Here is a 12,675-nt window from a genome sequence, read left to right as displayed (position 1 = left end):
GGATGCTACAACTTCTAAGCGTTAGTTTTCCAAAAATAAATTGGACATCTGGAAAAGCTCCCTTCTGAGAAGGCGGCGGTGCAAGAAAGACGTCGCTCGAGTTTGAGAAGGGAGTTGCTCGATTATGATTGCAGGGAACGAGAGCTACGTTTTCGGCAACGGCCACGGTGCCCGACACATTCCTCCCCGTTCATACAGACGAACGAATTCCACGTGGGACCCGGAGAACAAGTCGCACAGATTCAGCGCCGGCGACGCCGAGAACGTGTCCTATTGCCAGGCGATGAACAACGTGCGGGGACTGCCGGAGTCAAGATCGTTGAAGTTCGATCCGTTCGACAAATGAACACCTCCGAGAGCAGACATATCAGATGATCGGGAAACGAGGAGCTAACCGACCGGCGAACTGTACGTACCCATGTTTTGTCACGCGGACACCGATCGAGCGCGAAATCGAGGAGCGATCGGCTATGAAAGCAGGAACGAGACCAGCTAGCGAAAGATCATCTATTCGAAGCGTTCTACGAAGCGTACCCTGTCTACCGACGTCGTGGAATTCCTAAGGTCCTGCGAGTGATCAATGGTCTGTAATGGTCTAGGCGCGAAACAGAGACAGGCACAGCGCCTTAGTTTCATCGGTTCGATATTTATGGGCGAGGGCGCGGTCGAAATTACACCCTCGTTAACGTTATTTTATCGCGGCCCGGCTAAGGGTGGCTCTCGCACAGTTGCAGCTAGAAGAGCACCGGCCGCTAATTCATTGCATTGCGAAAGACGGACGCGCGAGCTAAATGATTTTTTAATGAACGGCGGGAAATATGCCTTGAACTCCATCGGAACGTTTCAGCTTGAACAAATTCGACGGCTGCTGGCCTCTCTGTCAGATCGGAACCTCTCTATTACTCAGGCACGTGTACAATCAAGAATTCGAATTTCAAAGTGTTTCAGACGCGATGCCGTTTCGTGCAATGTTCTCGTATTCGTAACTAAACTGATTTAACGTAAAACCTAACACGCGACGATCGACGAAACGTTTTTATATGAGATCTATTTTTTAACACACCGATCCCACCATCCCCTCTTCCGATGTGTGTAACACGAGCGTCGATGTAAATACGTATCTGGTAATATCCTATTTTTCTTCGGAAGAATCTCGCTTGTATCATTCCATGTATGTACGTGTTGCTGTGATTTTAATTAACCTAGTTATCGGGACGGTCTCGTTCAAGTTGTCGCGACGTGTATCTAAACGTGTTCTATCCGCAACGTATGCGCCCCATAAATAAATCAGCAGATCGCGAAAAGATCGGTAGTGTTCTCGGGAATCGATCGACAAGGGAAAAATAGAGGAAGGGGGAAAAGAACGTTCAACGTTTCATATCGCAGTCGTCCCCGGCGATGGGAGGACTTTAAAAATATCGCGAAGGAGGGGGAAAACTTTTTAGCGTAGCAATAACGTGCACAAGAGATTTCGATGATGCATCCGCCGACGTCCAAATTAGTGTTAATAGTCACTGTAAAGTAGCCGTGAAACTCGAACGTGTACTTGTTGCATTCGAACCCGTTGATTTTCCTAGTAGATGACACACAATGATGTCGTATGTATCATAGAGAGATATGTATTCGCGCGAGTGTATATCCAACTTGTAAGTAATACTTGGAACGGATTTCATGTAAATAGTATACATACGTCGCTATCGGGAATATGTGATAAGGCACGGCTTTGGCCATGCACGACAATTGTATTTGTTCGTCTTCAATCGGCATTTGTGAAAATCACTTCCCGTTCTCGTCCCTGTTCGTCGCAAAGGGTGTAACTTCGATCCTCGAGCGGACTTCGACGACGAACAGCTCGATGAGAAATCGATCTTCTGGCGCAGCAGAAGAGATCCACGAAGAACCGCGTCGGATACGTGTCGAGTAATTATCGGCGCGAGTCCGCTCAGGGGGTTGAAATACGCGAAAACATTATGCAATATTAGAGATCACCTTTCCCAGACCATAATCGAACCTTGCCGTTTCATTGGAGACCAATAGGATGATATCGTAGGAGAGGAAAATGTAAAGAATAATTGCGATCGCAATAACATCGTGTTTTTACAAATGCCAATGGAAGTAGCTGTTTTATAAATATTTCATATATTTTGTTATACTATTTCTATGCTCCTCACCTTTATCGTTCAAGCTACAACAACAACAACAACAACAACAACATCTCGTGTAATGTAACGTTGTCTTAACCTACTTCATGTATTCTACACTACTTTTTACACTCTTCGAACGATGAGAAGGGAAACGCTCGTCGTTCTTTAATATAATACAAAGAGAATGTCAATAAGCACAAAATACGATTAAATCATAACGCTCGAATCTGAGAAACTCTCTCGAGGACGCTCGTTGGAAAAGTAAAAAAGGGAAAAGAAGAGATAATAGAATGTATATTGTTATAAACGAATTCGACGCTGTACTCATCGTTGGTACTAAACAAAAAGAAACACGAACGACAAAAGATGAGAAAATTGCCTCGCCTTAAGACGCGACAATGTGTGGTTCATCGTTGCATGTACGTACATACGCGGGCACGTGTGTGTGTAAAGTACATAAGTGCGCGCATAACTTTCCCCGTGTAAACTTAGTTAATAAGTTAACGTCGAGGTGCGAGGATACCGAAGTTACGAGAAACCTTAGCTAAACTTAATTAAATTTTTTATCGCAAAGGTTTTTAATCGTACTAGTTTAGAGAGAACTTCGAGATGCAACGGCCTTAAAAACGAAGATCTATTTTTCTCACTGCTCTTGAAAAATACCGAGAAGGGTTAAAAGAATCAACAAAAAAACGCGATACATATACATATCCTCTGTGTAACCGAGGCGCGACGACCATAGGTTTTCGTTTCGGGAGAGTATCGAATATCAAAACACTATGCTTGAACGCGTTTCACCGTCTGCCTCTCCGTTCCGAGAACCGGCAACGCGAAAAATATCTCACCGTATTCAATTATTCAAATCCCTATATACTCAACCGTTTTCGCGAGCGAAATATTATCGAACGAATCATTTATTCTAACCACGATCGAGAATGAATGTTTTAATGGCGTCGAGTACACCCAGTTTATCATATCACTCGTACGGATTACACATCGGCTGGGAATTATTCATATATTGTATAAACACAGAAAACAAAAAGGAAGCTACAATTCTAAAACGATAGAAATATATTTCTAGTTACACGGTCTGGGAGCAGAGTTGGGCATTAATCGATCATTAATTAATGAAGGTATTGCGATCGATTGGTTGACCAGATGCTTAGGATGATTGAAACGAATTACGTGCTCGTCAAAAATAGCAACTGATTTGATCCGGTGATTAAAACCTTAATGGCCCGTCCAATCGGCGATTAAACATTTAATAGTTTAGTTAATTGCGAGTACGTGTACATCGGTTAAATTATAAAGTTAATCGTTAACTGCATTAAATATTGCCCAACTCTGTCTGGGAGTAACGAGATCCTGAAAGTATCTTTGTTAACGAATCTAGTTGCTTGATAACGTGCAGAAAAGTTTGCAGAATGCTTTCACACGGCCGCCGTTTCAGTTTCTATCTTGTGCCTATTGTAAAAATCTTTTCTGCGATTGTTTCAAGGAAATGCCGCGTTACATTTTAATGTGCGTATCACACTTTTTAATTACACAGAGAAATAACGATAAATAGCGGACACAGTCGACAACTGCAAAACCAATCTACATTTCGGAAATATTTCAAATGTTTGTAAATATTCTTGAATGCTTATTGTACAGTGTGCATCGTATAATTGGCATCCTTCGTTCATTCGTCTCATTATGACAACTGACAAATAAAAATAATCATTGAAACATAAAACTTCTCGTGTATCTCTCAACCTGATCCAACACTTGCCGATCATACTTCATGACATATTGAACCAATTGATCTCGTGCAGTATACATCGTTTGAACAAATTTTGCGCGAGAAGGACTACATGCGATTCCCGATAAGCACGAGATTCCCCTTTACCGGTTTATTGGATATTTTGATCGATATATCAATTGATTTGTCCAAAAAATAATCGTCGCTTGCATGGTAAGTACTTTAAAACTGTTTCTTACTTACTCATTTGCAGTTGGATATCTTCTTCAACAAGTTTTCAGCAATTTTCTGGAAAGAATACAGCACCCGCGTTAACACCACCACTGCACGGTCAACATAACGGCATCTATACTACGTTAATTTTATATAACCGCCGCGCCACCTCTGACGACAAGATTGCTAAACAATGATATTCTAAGCTTTCTCGAGAATTATGACTATTTATTATCATTTACTATCCTTATAATTTTCATACATCGGTCGATTTATTTTTCTATGGCGTTTCCTTTTATTTTTTCCACGCATTTGCAAACCACATTTTCAAATTGATATGCGTAGTGGATCACGTGACCCCCACCGTTATAGTTATGGGGTTCTTCTTGAGTAGAGTGCTACTTCCTTGGTGCTTCCAATAATTTTTTAAAAAATAGTTGGTAATTAGTGGTTTCTAATGAAAAAACTTACATCATATATGCTCACCAGGAACGAGTGTATTGATTGTGGTAAGTATTTTCTATTATTCAACTAAAAATTCAAAGATACACGCTTTTAACTGCTTCTTCTCGAAGCAGTTCCGATGCATTTATCCGATTTTTTCTGCTGAATTTGCACTCTCATGTATATAATTGCTTTTCAATAGATCATGGAATGATTCTCTTGAAACTTGTCGGAAACGGAACGATAGAAATGCATGCAGCATGAGGAATGCGACTACGATCCAGGAAAGCTGTATCAGCAACGGTAAATCGCATGCTCTTATTACGTATAATAGACAGTTACATTGCACAACGAGGAAACGAAAATTCAATGATTGGGGAGAGTCAAGAGATGTTAATTCTTATTAAGTATTTATTTGTTTAAATAATGCATTTAAAACTCTTGAAACTTCGAATGAATACGAACGCTTTCAAGTATGCATGTAACGCGCGCACATTCGACCATACATGCGCATGCGTGGATATTTAATTTTAGTTTGCATTTTATTGGAATTTTTTATTAGAAAAAATTTGTTGATGTTTACTAAGGTTCTTTATCTTATCACAATTTTATCAACAGCGTTATACAGCGTTATTAATTTGTTTATTATTACAATTTGTAATTTGGTCTTCATTTAATTTCCCTTTATCAGCTGTGCTATTGTCGGTACTTCAGTACTACAAGATGTCGCTGAACGTCCGGAATTTTGTACATATCTCAACATGTATTGGGTAATGAAAGATGGAATTTGACTTGATAATCATTCATTTAGATCAGTTTTCGTCGCGTGACTAGTCAACATTGCGGCGTAGCTCGTTTTTTTACTTTATTATTTTTGGACTGTATTGTTTCCAAAAAGTCAACTCGTTTTATTATCGTTTTACAGTAGTTCGGGTAATTTAATTGTTTCACGGATTGTTGAAGTGTCAGGCAACACGTACTGTCAAAATGAGTAATCAAAAGACTGTGCCAAATGCAGTGAAGTTCCTTTTTGGAGGAACTGCAGGGTTTGTTCTATTATTATTTTATTGTGGCTTCTTAAATTGTATTATATACTATCAGTATTAATTCCTTTCATTCAAAGAACATCACAATATTATTTTCCATATTTTAAATATCTGTTTATATTTTATACTCTTTTTTTAGACATTTCCTCATATCAAATTATTTTTATTATGATCAGCATGTTTGCTATGCAAATCTACAGTTTGTAAAATCACAGATTTATATTCAGCTTATCTTGTTCGATTTTAGAATGGCTGCGACATGTTTTGTTCAACCATTAGATTTGATAAAAAATAGAATGCAATTAAGTGGTACGAGAACGTCTACATTGAGTGTAGTAACTTCCATTGTAAAAAGGGAAGGTATCCTTGCTTTTTACTCAGGTTTGTCTGCTGGTTTATTGCGACAAGGTACATATACAACAACCAGACTTGGCATATATAATTGGTTGTTTGAAATTGCCTCGTGAGTATATTATTGTAACTAAGCTATGTTAATAAATAAGATGTTGAGAAATGCACAAGAACTATATACATAAAATCTTTTATTATTCATTGTCTGGTATATTTAGAAAGAACAATCAATCTGGCTTTCTTGCCAAAGCATTGATAGGTAGTGCCGCTGGTTGTGTAGGAGCATTTGTAGGCACTCCTGCAGAAGTTGCTTTAATTAGAATGACTGCAGATGGCAGATTACCTGCTGGTATGTTCATAGATTGTTTGGTATTCTGTTAGGATATTTAGATTATTCTTTGCTCTGAAAAGTCTTCTATTTTTAGCTGAAAGAAGGAATTATAAAAATGTATTTAATGCATTGGTTCGTATACTCAGAGAGGAGGGTGTTTTAGCATTATGGAGGGGTACTATTCCAACAATTGGCAGAGCCATGGTTGTTAATGCTGCTCAATTGGCCTCTTATTCTCAGGCCAAAGAGGTTCTGCTTAACACTGGTTCGTACAACTGCTAAAGAGATTACCAAACAATTAGCAATAGGTTGCCATAATCTTCTTATTATTTGTTTGAGTAGGCTACTTTAAGGAGAACATTAAATTGCACTTTGTAAGCTCCATGATTTCTGGTTTAGTAACAACAGCTGCTTCTATGCCAGTTGATATTGCTAAAACAAGGTAAATATGAAAGCACAAAAATAACTGCAGTACCATGTTAGTGTGAGAATAATATTGCATCTTTGCATGATGAATTCCTTGCAGAATACAAAACATGAAAATTGTGGATGGTAAGCCTGAATTTAAGGGTGCAGTAGATGTTATAGTACGAGTTTGTCGAAATGAAGGATTGTTTTCATTGTGGAAAGGTTTCTTCCCTTACTATGCACGTTTAGGTCCACATACTGTTTTAACATTCATTTTCTTGGAGCAAATGAATTCGATGTACAAAACTTATTTCCAATAACTATGAATAGGATTCAAACTTGATACATGTATGTGTACACAGAGAATTAGTATCTGCAGAAATATTCCAATTTATATTTGACCTTGTCATCAATTTTACATCATATGTTCCTAGTGTAATATTTATTCTTCCAGTACACTGCATACTGCTAGATATTGTACGTCTTTTATATACATGCACACACAATTCCACAATCAGTTAAAAAAAAATTTATTGTGATCTTTTGTAGTATATAATTTTCTTGTAGCCTAAAATCTTATAATTTGTTAAGTACTGTTTCGTGAAATCGTCGATTCAAGCATAATAACAAATTATATTTAAGACGCATGTCTAGTATTTTTATAATACATTTTAATGAACTTTATTGATTAACAAAGAAACAGTACATTCTGTGGACATCCTTCTAAGAGATCAAATCGTTTGATACGATTTTTTATTTTTTACTTGTTGTTACAATAGAAAATATATATTTTATTGTTTTTGATGTATGCGTGTGTGGAAAGTTTTCTGCCATAATTCCCTAACCAATTCCAGTACATACAAATACATAGTACCATAATACATTACTACCATTTTTTAAATTTGAATGGGTGAGAATGGAATGTAATGTAATAGTCTATAGTCTAACATGTATAGTTATACTTATAGTTACTGCCAGTACACAATATTAAAATTGTATTCCAGAACAGTTGTTGAATAAATCGAAAAAATTATTTTTATACATACACGTGTTTCTATTGACTGCATATTTATAATTAACGAGGAGAATTTTTACAATGATCCTTGTAAAACATAACAATACTCGGTTTTAATATTCATTCATGTATAGTAAATAATGGCAAGTGAAATGGCCTTACATCGTGGTCTAAATTGGATGCGATTATTTGTGCATGGGAACGAGGTTCCTCCAAACAATTGCTCGTTTACACAATTTAATGCACCGGTAATGTATTCCGATTTTTCGAAACACTATACCGACGCATGCAAATCGTATGTATCTGAAACTAGGATAAAATGTTTCATGAATGTACGTTCGTTTTAGTTAGGTTACCTTAAATATTTGCATTTTATCTAATATTTTTAACAATGTCGAAAAAGAAAAAAGGTGAAGCATGGGGGGAAAATGGATTCGAAGATTGGGTATGTAAAAACAAACTACTATATTTTATAAATAAAACTCACACGATTTCAGTTCTAATATGAGAATTTTAGGGAGGGTATATGGCTGCTAAAGCTGCAAAATTGGAAGAGCAATTTCGAAATGAGGCAACTAAAGAATTCAAAGATGCATCAAACATAATGGAAGGAGTTTCAATCTTTGTAAATGGCTATACAGATCCATCAGCAGATGAACTTCGTCGTTTAATGATGGCACATGGGGGCACTTATCATCATTATATGAGACCTAAAGCCACAACTCACATTATCGCATCCAATTTGCCTTATTCTAAAATAGTATTATTCAGGAAAAGTCAGAATCCAATGCCTATATGCAAACCAGAGTGGATTGTAGATAGCATAAAGGCTGGTAGACTGTTGAACTTCCAAAAATATTTACTTTACTCGAATTGCACTGATATGCAACCGCAATTAAAGTTCAAGAGGATAGATGAATTAATGGGGTTAAATGTCAAAGTGCATGATAGCACAAAGAAAAATAATGACCTCACCATTTTGCCAAATGATACTGATAATGTAAGCAATGCATTGAAAAGCACAGCCACGAATCAAGAAGTCTCGAATCCTATCGTAGCCCATGGTTCAAAAGAGTCTAATTCGACAAAAAATCCAGAATTCATATCAGAATTTTATAGTCATTCACGTTTGCATCACATTTCAACTATGGGAGCAACTTTTAAAAATTATGTTAATGAATTAAGGGACAAAAGTGATGGAAAATTTCCTGGACTAGACAAATTGAAAAAATTCAGAGATTTAAAGTTACAACAGTCGATGTCAGATTCCCAGAACAATTTTGAAGATGATACGTTCGATTTCCAAGAAGAGAATAGGATAGATAGTAATCAGGGATCTGTAATAATGCATATAGACATGGATTGTTTTTTTGTCTCGGTTGGTCTTAGGAACAAACCAGAATTAAAAGGGTTGCCTGTTGCAGTGACCCATGCAAAGGGCAACAGGCAGCCTGCAGGTAAAGACATCGCACAAGACGAGTTAGGGTCGTTATCAGAAATAGCGTCTTGCTCTTACGAGGCGAGAAAAGCGGGGTTGAAAAATGGCATGTTCCTAGGGGAGGCTTTAAAAATATGTCCTAATCTGAAAACAATGCCATACGATTTCGACGGATACACAGAAGTATCTTACACGTTGTATGATACTGTAGCATCGTACACGTTGAATATCGAAGCGGTCAGTTGCGACGAAATGTACGCTGATTGTACGAAAATACTCGAAGAATGTTCCCTGACACCATTGGAATTTGCTGATGCGATTAGGCGAGAGATAAAGGAGAAGACAGGGTGTCCTGTGTCGACAGGATTCGGTAGCAATAAATTGCTGGCGCGGCTGGCAACTAGAAAGGCAAAGCCTGATGGTCAGTTTCACTTGAAACAAAACATCGATGCATGCATCGGTGCACTCGATGTGCAAGACTTGCCAGGTAAGAGATGAGCAGGTTAGCTGATTGGGGATAGCTAATCAGACGTAGTTAATGTGCAAATGATTCATTTGATTGTTCGAATTAGGAGTCGGGTGGACTACGACGAACAAATTGCATTCCATGAACGTCCGTACCTGTGCGGAATTACAGACAGTTTCTTCGTCAACGTTGCAAAAGGAATTCGGCAAAAAGATGGGAGAAGTATTGTACAACATGTGCCGCGGTATAGATCATTCGAAATTAAACTTGGAGCACGTTAGAAAATCCGTTTCCGCTGAAGTTAATTACGGGATAAGATTCGAGAGCAACGAAGATGCGATAGACTTTTTGAAAAAGTTATCTGTCGAGGTGTCCAATCGATTAAGAAATATCAACGCCAGGGGTAGGATCATCACTTTGAAATTAATGATTCGCGCTAAGGAAGCGTCGAAAGAAACTGCAAAATTTATGGGCCACGGGCTGTGCGATTACATGACCAAATCAAAAAATCTTATCGCTTCTATCGATGATCCTGATATTATAGCAAAGTAAGTTCTTCGGCTATCTCTATATTTTTAAGTGCACTCATAAGTATATGCTCTTCAGGGAAGTGATAACTCTCTGGAATCAAATGCTAAAGGTGCCTGAAGATGCTAGAGGCATCGGCATACAGGTGACTAAGCTAGAGATATCAAAAAGCAAATCTCGCGATATGACTTTGAAAAGTTTCGTCACGAAGAAGAGTAATGATAATGGTAATCTCAGGGGATTCGTGGAAAAATCTTCAACCTCCGTCCCACCAATTTCCGTTCCTTCAACTTCTGTTCCTTTGAAAAGTTTCGTCACGAAGAAGAGTAATGATAATGGTAATCTCAGAGGATTCGTGGAAAAATCTTCAACCTCCGTCCCACCAATTTCCGTTCCTTCAACTTCTGTTCCATCAACTTCCGTTTCTTCAACTTTTGTTCCTTCAACTTCCGCTCCGTCAACTTCGAAAAATATAATCGACGATCAAAAGAATGTAGTTGATTCTTACGTAGACGAAGCTGTTCTTTCCGAACTTCCGGAAGATATTCGAAAGGAAGTCATGGATGTTCAAAGAAGAGAGAGAAACGATGGAGAAGGACCGAATACCGGTGCGTCAAAAACTGCGAAAAAATCCGAGAACCATGGGCAAACGTTGCCAGGAAACTTTTTTAAGCAAATCAAATCGGGTGTTTCGAGACCAGCGAAGGTGGACTTGCCTCCTTTGCAGGAAATCGATATGGCCGTGTTAATAGAACTTCCCGAGGATATACGAAATGAAATTCTTAACGAATATAAAGATAAAAAGAACGGGGTCAACGCAATAAAAGAAGAGAGTAATGATGCAATTGGTTCGAACACAGTATCATCGAACGCAGTCCGAGCTAATCGCGACGAGGGAATTATAAATTTTTCACAAGTCGATCCAGAATTTTTGGCCGCGTTATCGGATGACATGAAACGCGAAGTTGAAAATTATTGTACGGCTAAGAAGTCGGCACAGTCTTCGAAAATGAAGAAAGAGGAGCCAGCTCGCAAATTCGGAGGAGGGTTGTTAACGAGGAACGAGAACGTCGTGAAAGGAAGCAAACAGACTGACCGTAAAACGAAGAGCAGTGGTAAAAATTCGAAAGCAACGTCGACGAAAAATGGTAAAAAGAAAGGAATATTGAACGCGTTTAAAGCTAAACAGACCAAAAACAAGTGTGAAAGTATACCAGTTCAGAATGATGGTACAAGTACCAGCAATGGTATTTCGAAGTGCATACTGCCACGCTTGAGTGAAATGGGATCGACGAATGATCGAGTTACCGGAGACGAAGCCGAGGCCATACTCTCACATAATCGCACTATATCGGAAGACAATGAAAGTTCAATTCAACATCAAGACATTTTAATTGATCTTGTAAATCGCTTACTTAATCTACCTCTAGAACAGGTAGCGTTTATGATTAAGTTATCGTTATAAATCGATAGTTATGATAGTTTTGTTTGGTGAAACACGTCTTCATCGGAAAGCATAGAAAATGTTTTTTTTTTTACTATTTAGCGATAGTGATTGGTAGTGATCGTCGCATCATCGTGTTAAATTTCGATCGAGTTACATTTTACGGGGCATAAGGGGTACACATGCTCGATAGTTATTCTATCCTTTTTACATTGGCTGCAGGATAAATACAAATGTAAAATACACGGTTGCAGGTGAAGATGCAAATACAAATATGGATCACTAATTCTAAGATCGTGAACGAAGTAGATTTTTTATCACTCGCAACATTTCTCAGCATGCTTCCGGAGAAGAGACGCATCGAAGATTTACATATTTTATTGAAAACCATGCACAGGTATTATCTATATTGTATGCAAGATTCGTGGTTTTTCACCCGTGTCGTAGCAACGGATGGATTATTCAGTGATATACAACACATAGGATTCAGGGAATAGTTGTCGTTTTACTCAGTTGCGATCTTTGATAAATAAAAATGGTATTAAAGACATAATACATTAACTTATTTATGTTCATATTCTTCTAGATGTATGACAAAAACTGGAAATTGCATTTGGCATAGGACATACAGGAAAACAGTAAAATACGTTCAACATTATATGCAGATCGAATATAACAGCAATCTAATGGTACCACCAATCAAATGCAATCATTTGCAGTGTAACAATGATATATAATGTAAATTTCTCGGAATTGAATAAATTAATATTTTTACAATGAGGTTAATAAGAAACCTATTTACAAGCAAATATGATACTTACCTTCAATTTCATTGAACACAGTATCAGTATCGGTATCATTGTTCGTTCGTTCGCTCTTTCTCTCTCTCTCTCTCTTTTTACGAGTTTTCGAGTTCTTTGCTTTTCATCTTTTTTTTTCATCAGTTAACATATTAATTTACAATCGAGAACATACGTTTTTTCGAAAGAAGTTTTTGCTCAAAGGTTTTATATAAATCGGTAAGAAGTCAAACCTCGAATTCGTACGTATTTTTGTAATATATATATATATATTTTTAAATATACTTTTTACTTTGTAGTCGTTAC

The 12,675-nt window shown here is 37.7% G+C and overlaps 3 protein-coding genes across 7 annotated transcripts in view; all 3 read left to right on the top strand.

Moving 5' to 3' along the window:
* The window catches only part of Elk (Eag-like K[+] channel), a 56,181-nt gene extending 52,302 nt beyond the window's left edge, over positions 1-3,879 (top strand). For 4 of the 5 annotated variants that reach the window (XM_033475543.2, XM_033475534.2, XM_076521317.1 and 1 more), the window contains one exon: positions 111-3,879. In XM_033475543.2, the coding sequence (XP_033331434.1) occupies positions 111-346 (236 nt within the window). In that variant the 3' untranslated portion in view covers positions 347-3,879. The remainder of the gene's footprint in view (positions 1-110) is intronic. The other variant, XM_033475550.2, reaches the window with a different exon arrangement.
* Positions 3,880-5,301: 1,422 nt separating this feature from the next.
* Positions 5,302-7,719, top strand: LOC117223203 (mitochondrial 2-oxoglutarate/malate carrier protein). The gene is made up of 6 exons (XM_033475384.2): positions 5,302-5,588; positions 5,836-6,051; positions 6,158-6,288; positions 6,365-6,535; positions 6,613-6,712; positions 6,797-7,719. The coding sequence occupies exons 1-6, from the start codon at positions 5,530-5,532 to the stop codon at positions 6,996-6,998; spliced, it is 879 nt and encodes a 292-aa protein (XP_033331275.1). The 5' UTR covers positions 5,302-5,529; the 3' UTR covers positions 6,999-7,719.
* Positions 7,720-7,858: 139 nt separating this feature from the next.
* On the top strand, positions 7,859-12,349 carry Rev1 (Rev1 DNA directed polymerase). The gene is made up of 6 exons (XM_076521312.1): positions 7,859-8,138; positions 8,211-9,618; positions 9,704-10,145; positions 10,204-11,560; positions 11,824-11,966; positions 12,156-12,349. Exons 1-6 carry the CDS (start codon positions 8,085-8,087, stop codon positions 12,304-12,306), a joined length of 3,555 nt encoding a protein of 1,184 aa, XP_076377427.1. The 5' UTR covers positions 7,859-8,084; the 3' UTR covers positions 12,307-12,349.
* The last annotated feature ends 326 nt before the right edge of the window (positions 12,350-12,675 follow it).

This window comes from Megalopta genalis, chromosome 4 (assembly GCF_051020955.1).
Source record: "Megalopta genalis isolate 19385.01 chromosome 4, iyMegGena1_principal, whole genome shotgun sequence".
NCBI classification, from domain to species: Eukaryota; Metazoa; Arthropoda; class Insecta; order Hymenoptera; family Halictidae; genus Megalopta; species Megalopta genalis.
Note: the sequence above shows the minus strand (reverse complement) of the source record. Positions and strands in the feature narration are given on the sequence as shown.

What these genes read in the sequence shown, in the direction of transcription:
- LOC117223203 (XM_033475384.2), top strand. Translation starts at nt 5,530, where the DNA reads ATGAGTAATCAAAAGACTGTGCCAAATGCAGTGAAGTTCCTTTTTGGA. An exon ending in AGATGGCAGATTACCTGCTG is followed by an intron (nt 6,289 to 6,364) that starts GTATGTTCATAG and finishes TTCTATTTTTAG; the next exon opens with CTGAAAGAAGGAATTATAAA. An exon ending in AGAGGTTCTGCTTAACACTG is followed by an intron (nt 6,536 to 6,612) that starts GTTCGTACAACT and finishes TTGTTTGAGTAG; the next exon opens with GCTACTTTAAGGAGAACATT.
- Rev1 (XM_076521312.1), top strand. Translation starts at nt 8,085, where the DNA reads ATGTCGAAAAAGAAAAAAGGTGAAGCATGGGGGGAAAATGGATTCGAA. An exon ending in CGATGTGCAAGACTTGCCAG is followed by an intron (nt 9,619 to 9,703) that starts GTAAGAGATGAG and finishes TGTTCGAATTAG; the next exon opens with GAGTCGGGTGGACTACGACG. An exon ending in TTATTGAAAACCATGCACAG is followed by an intron (nt 11,967 to 12,155) that starts GTATTATCTATA and finishes ATATTCTTCTAG; the next exon opens with ATGTATGACAAAAACTGGAA.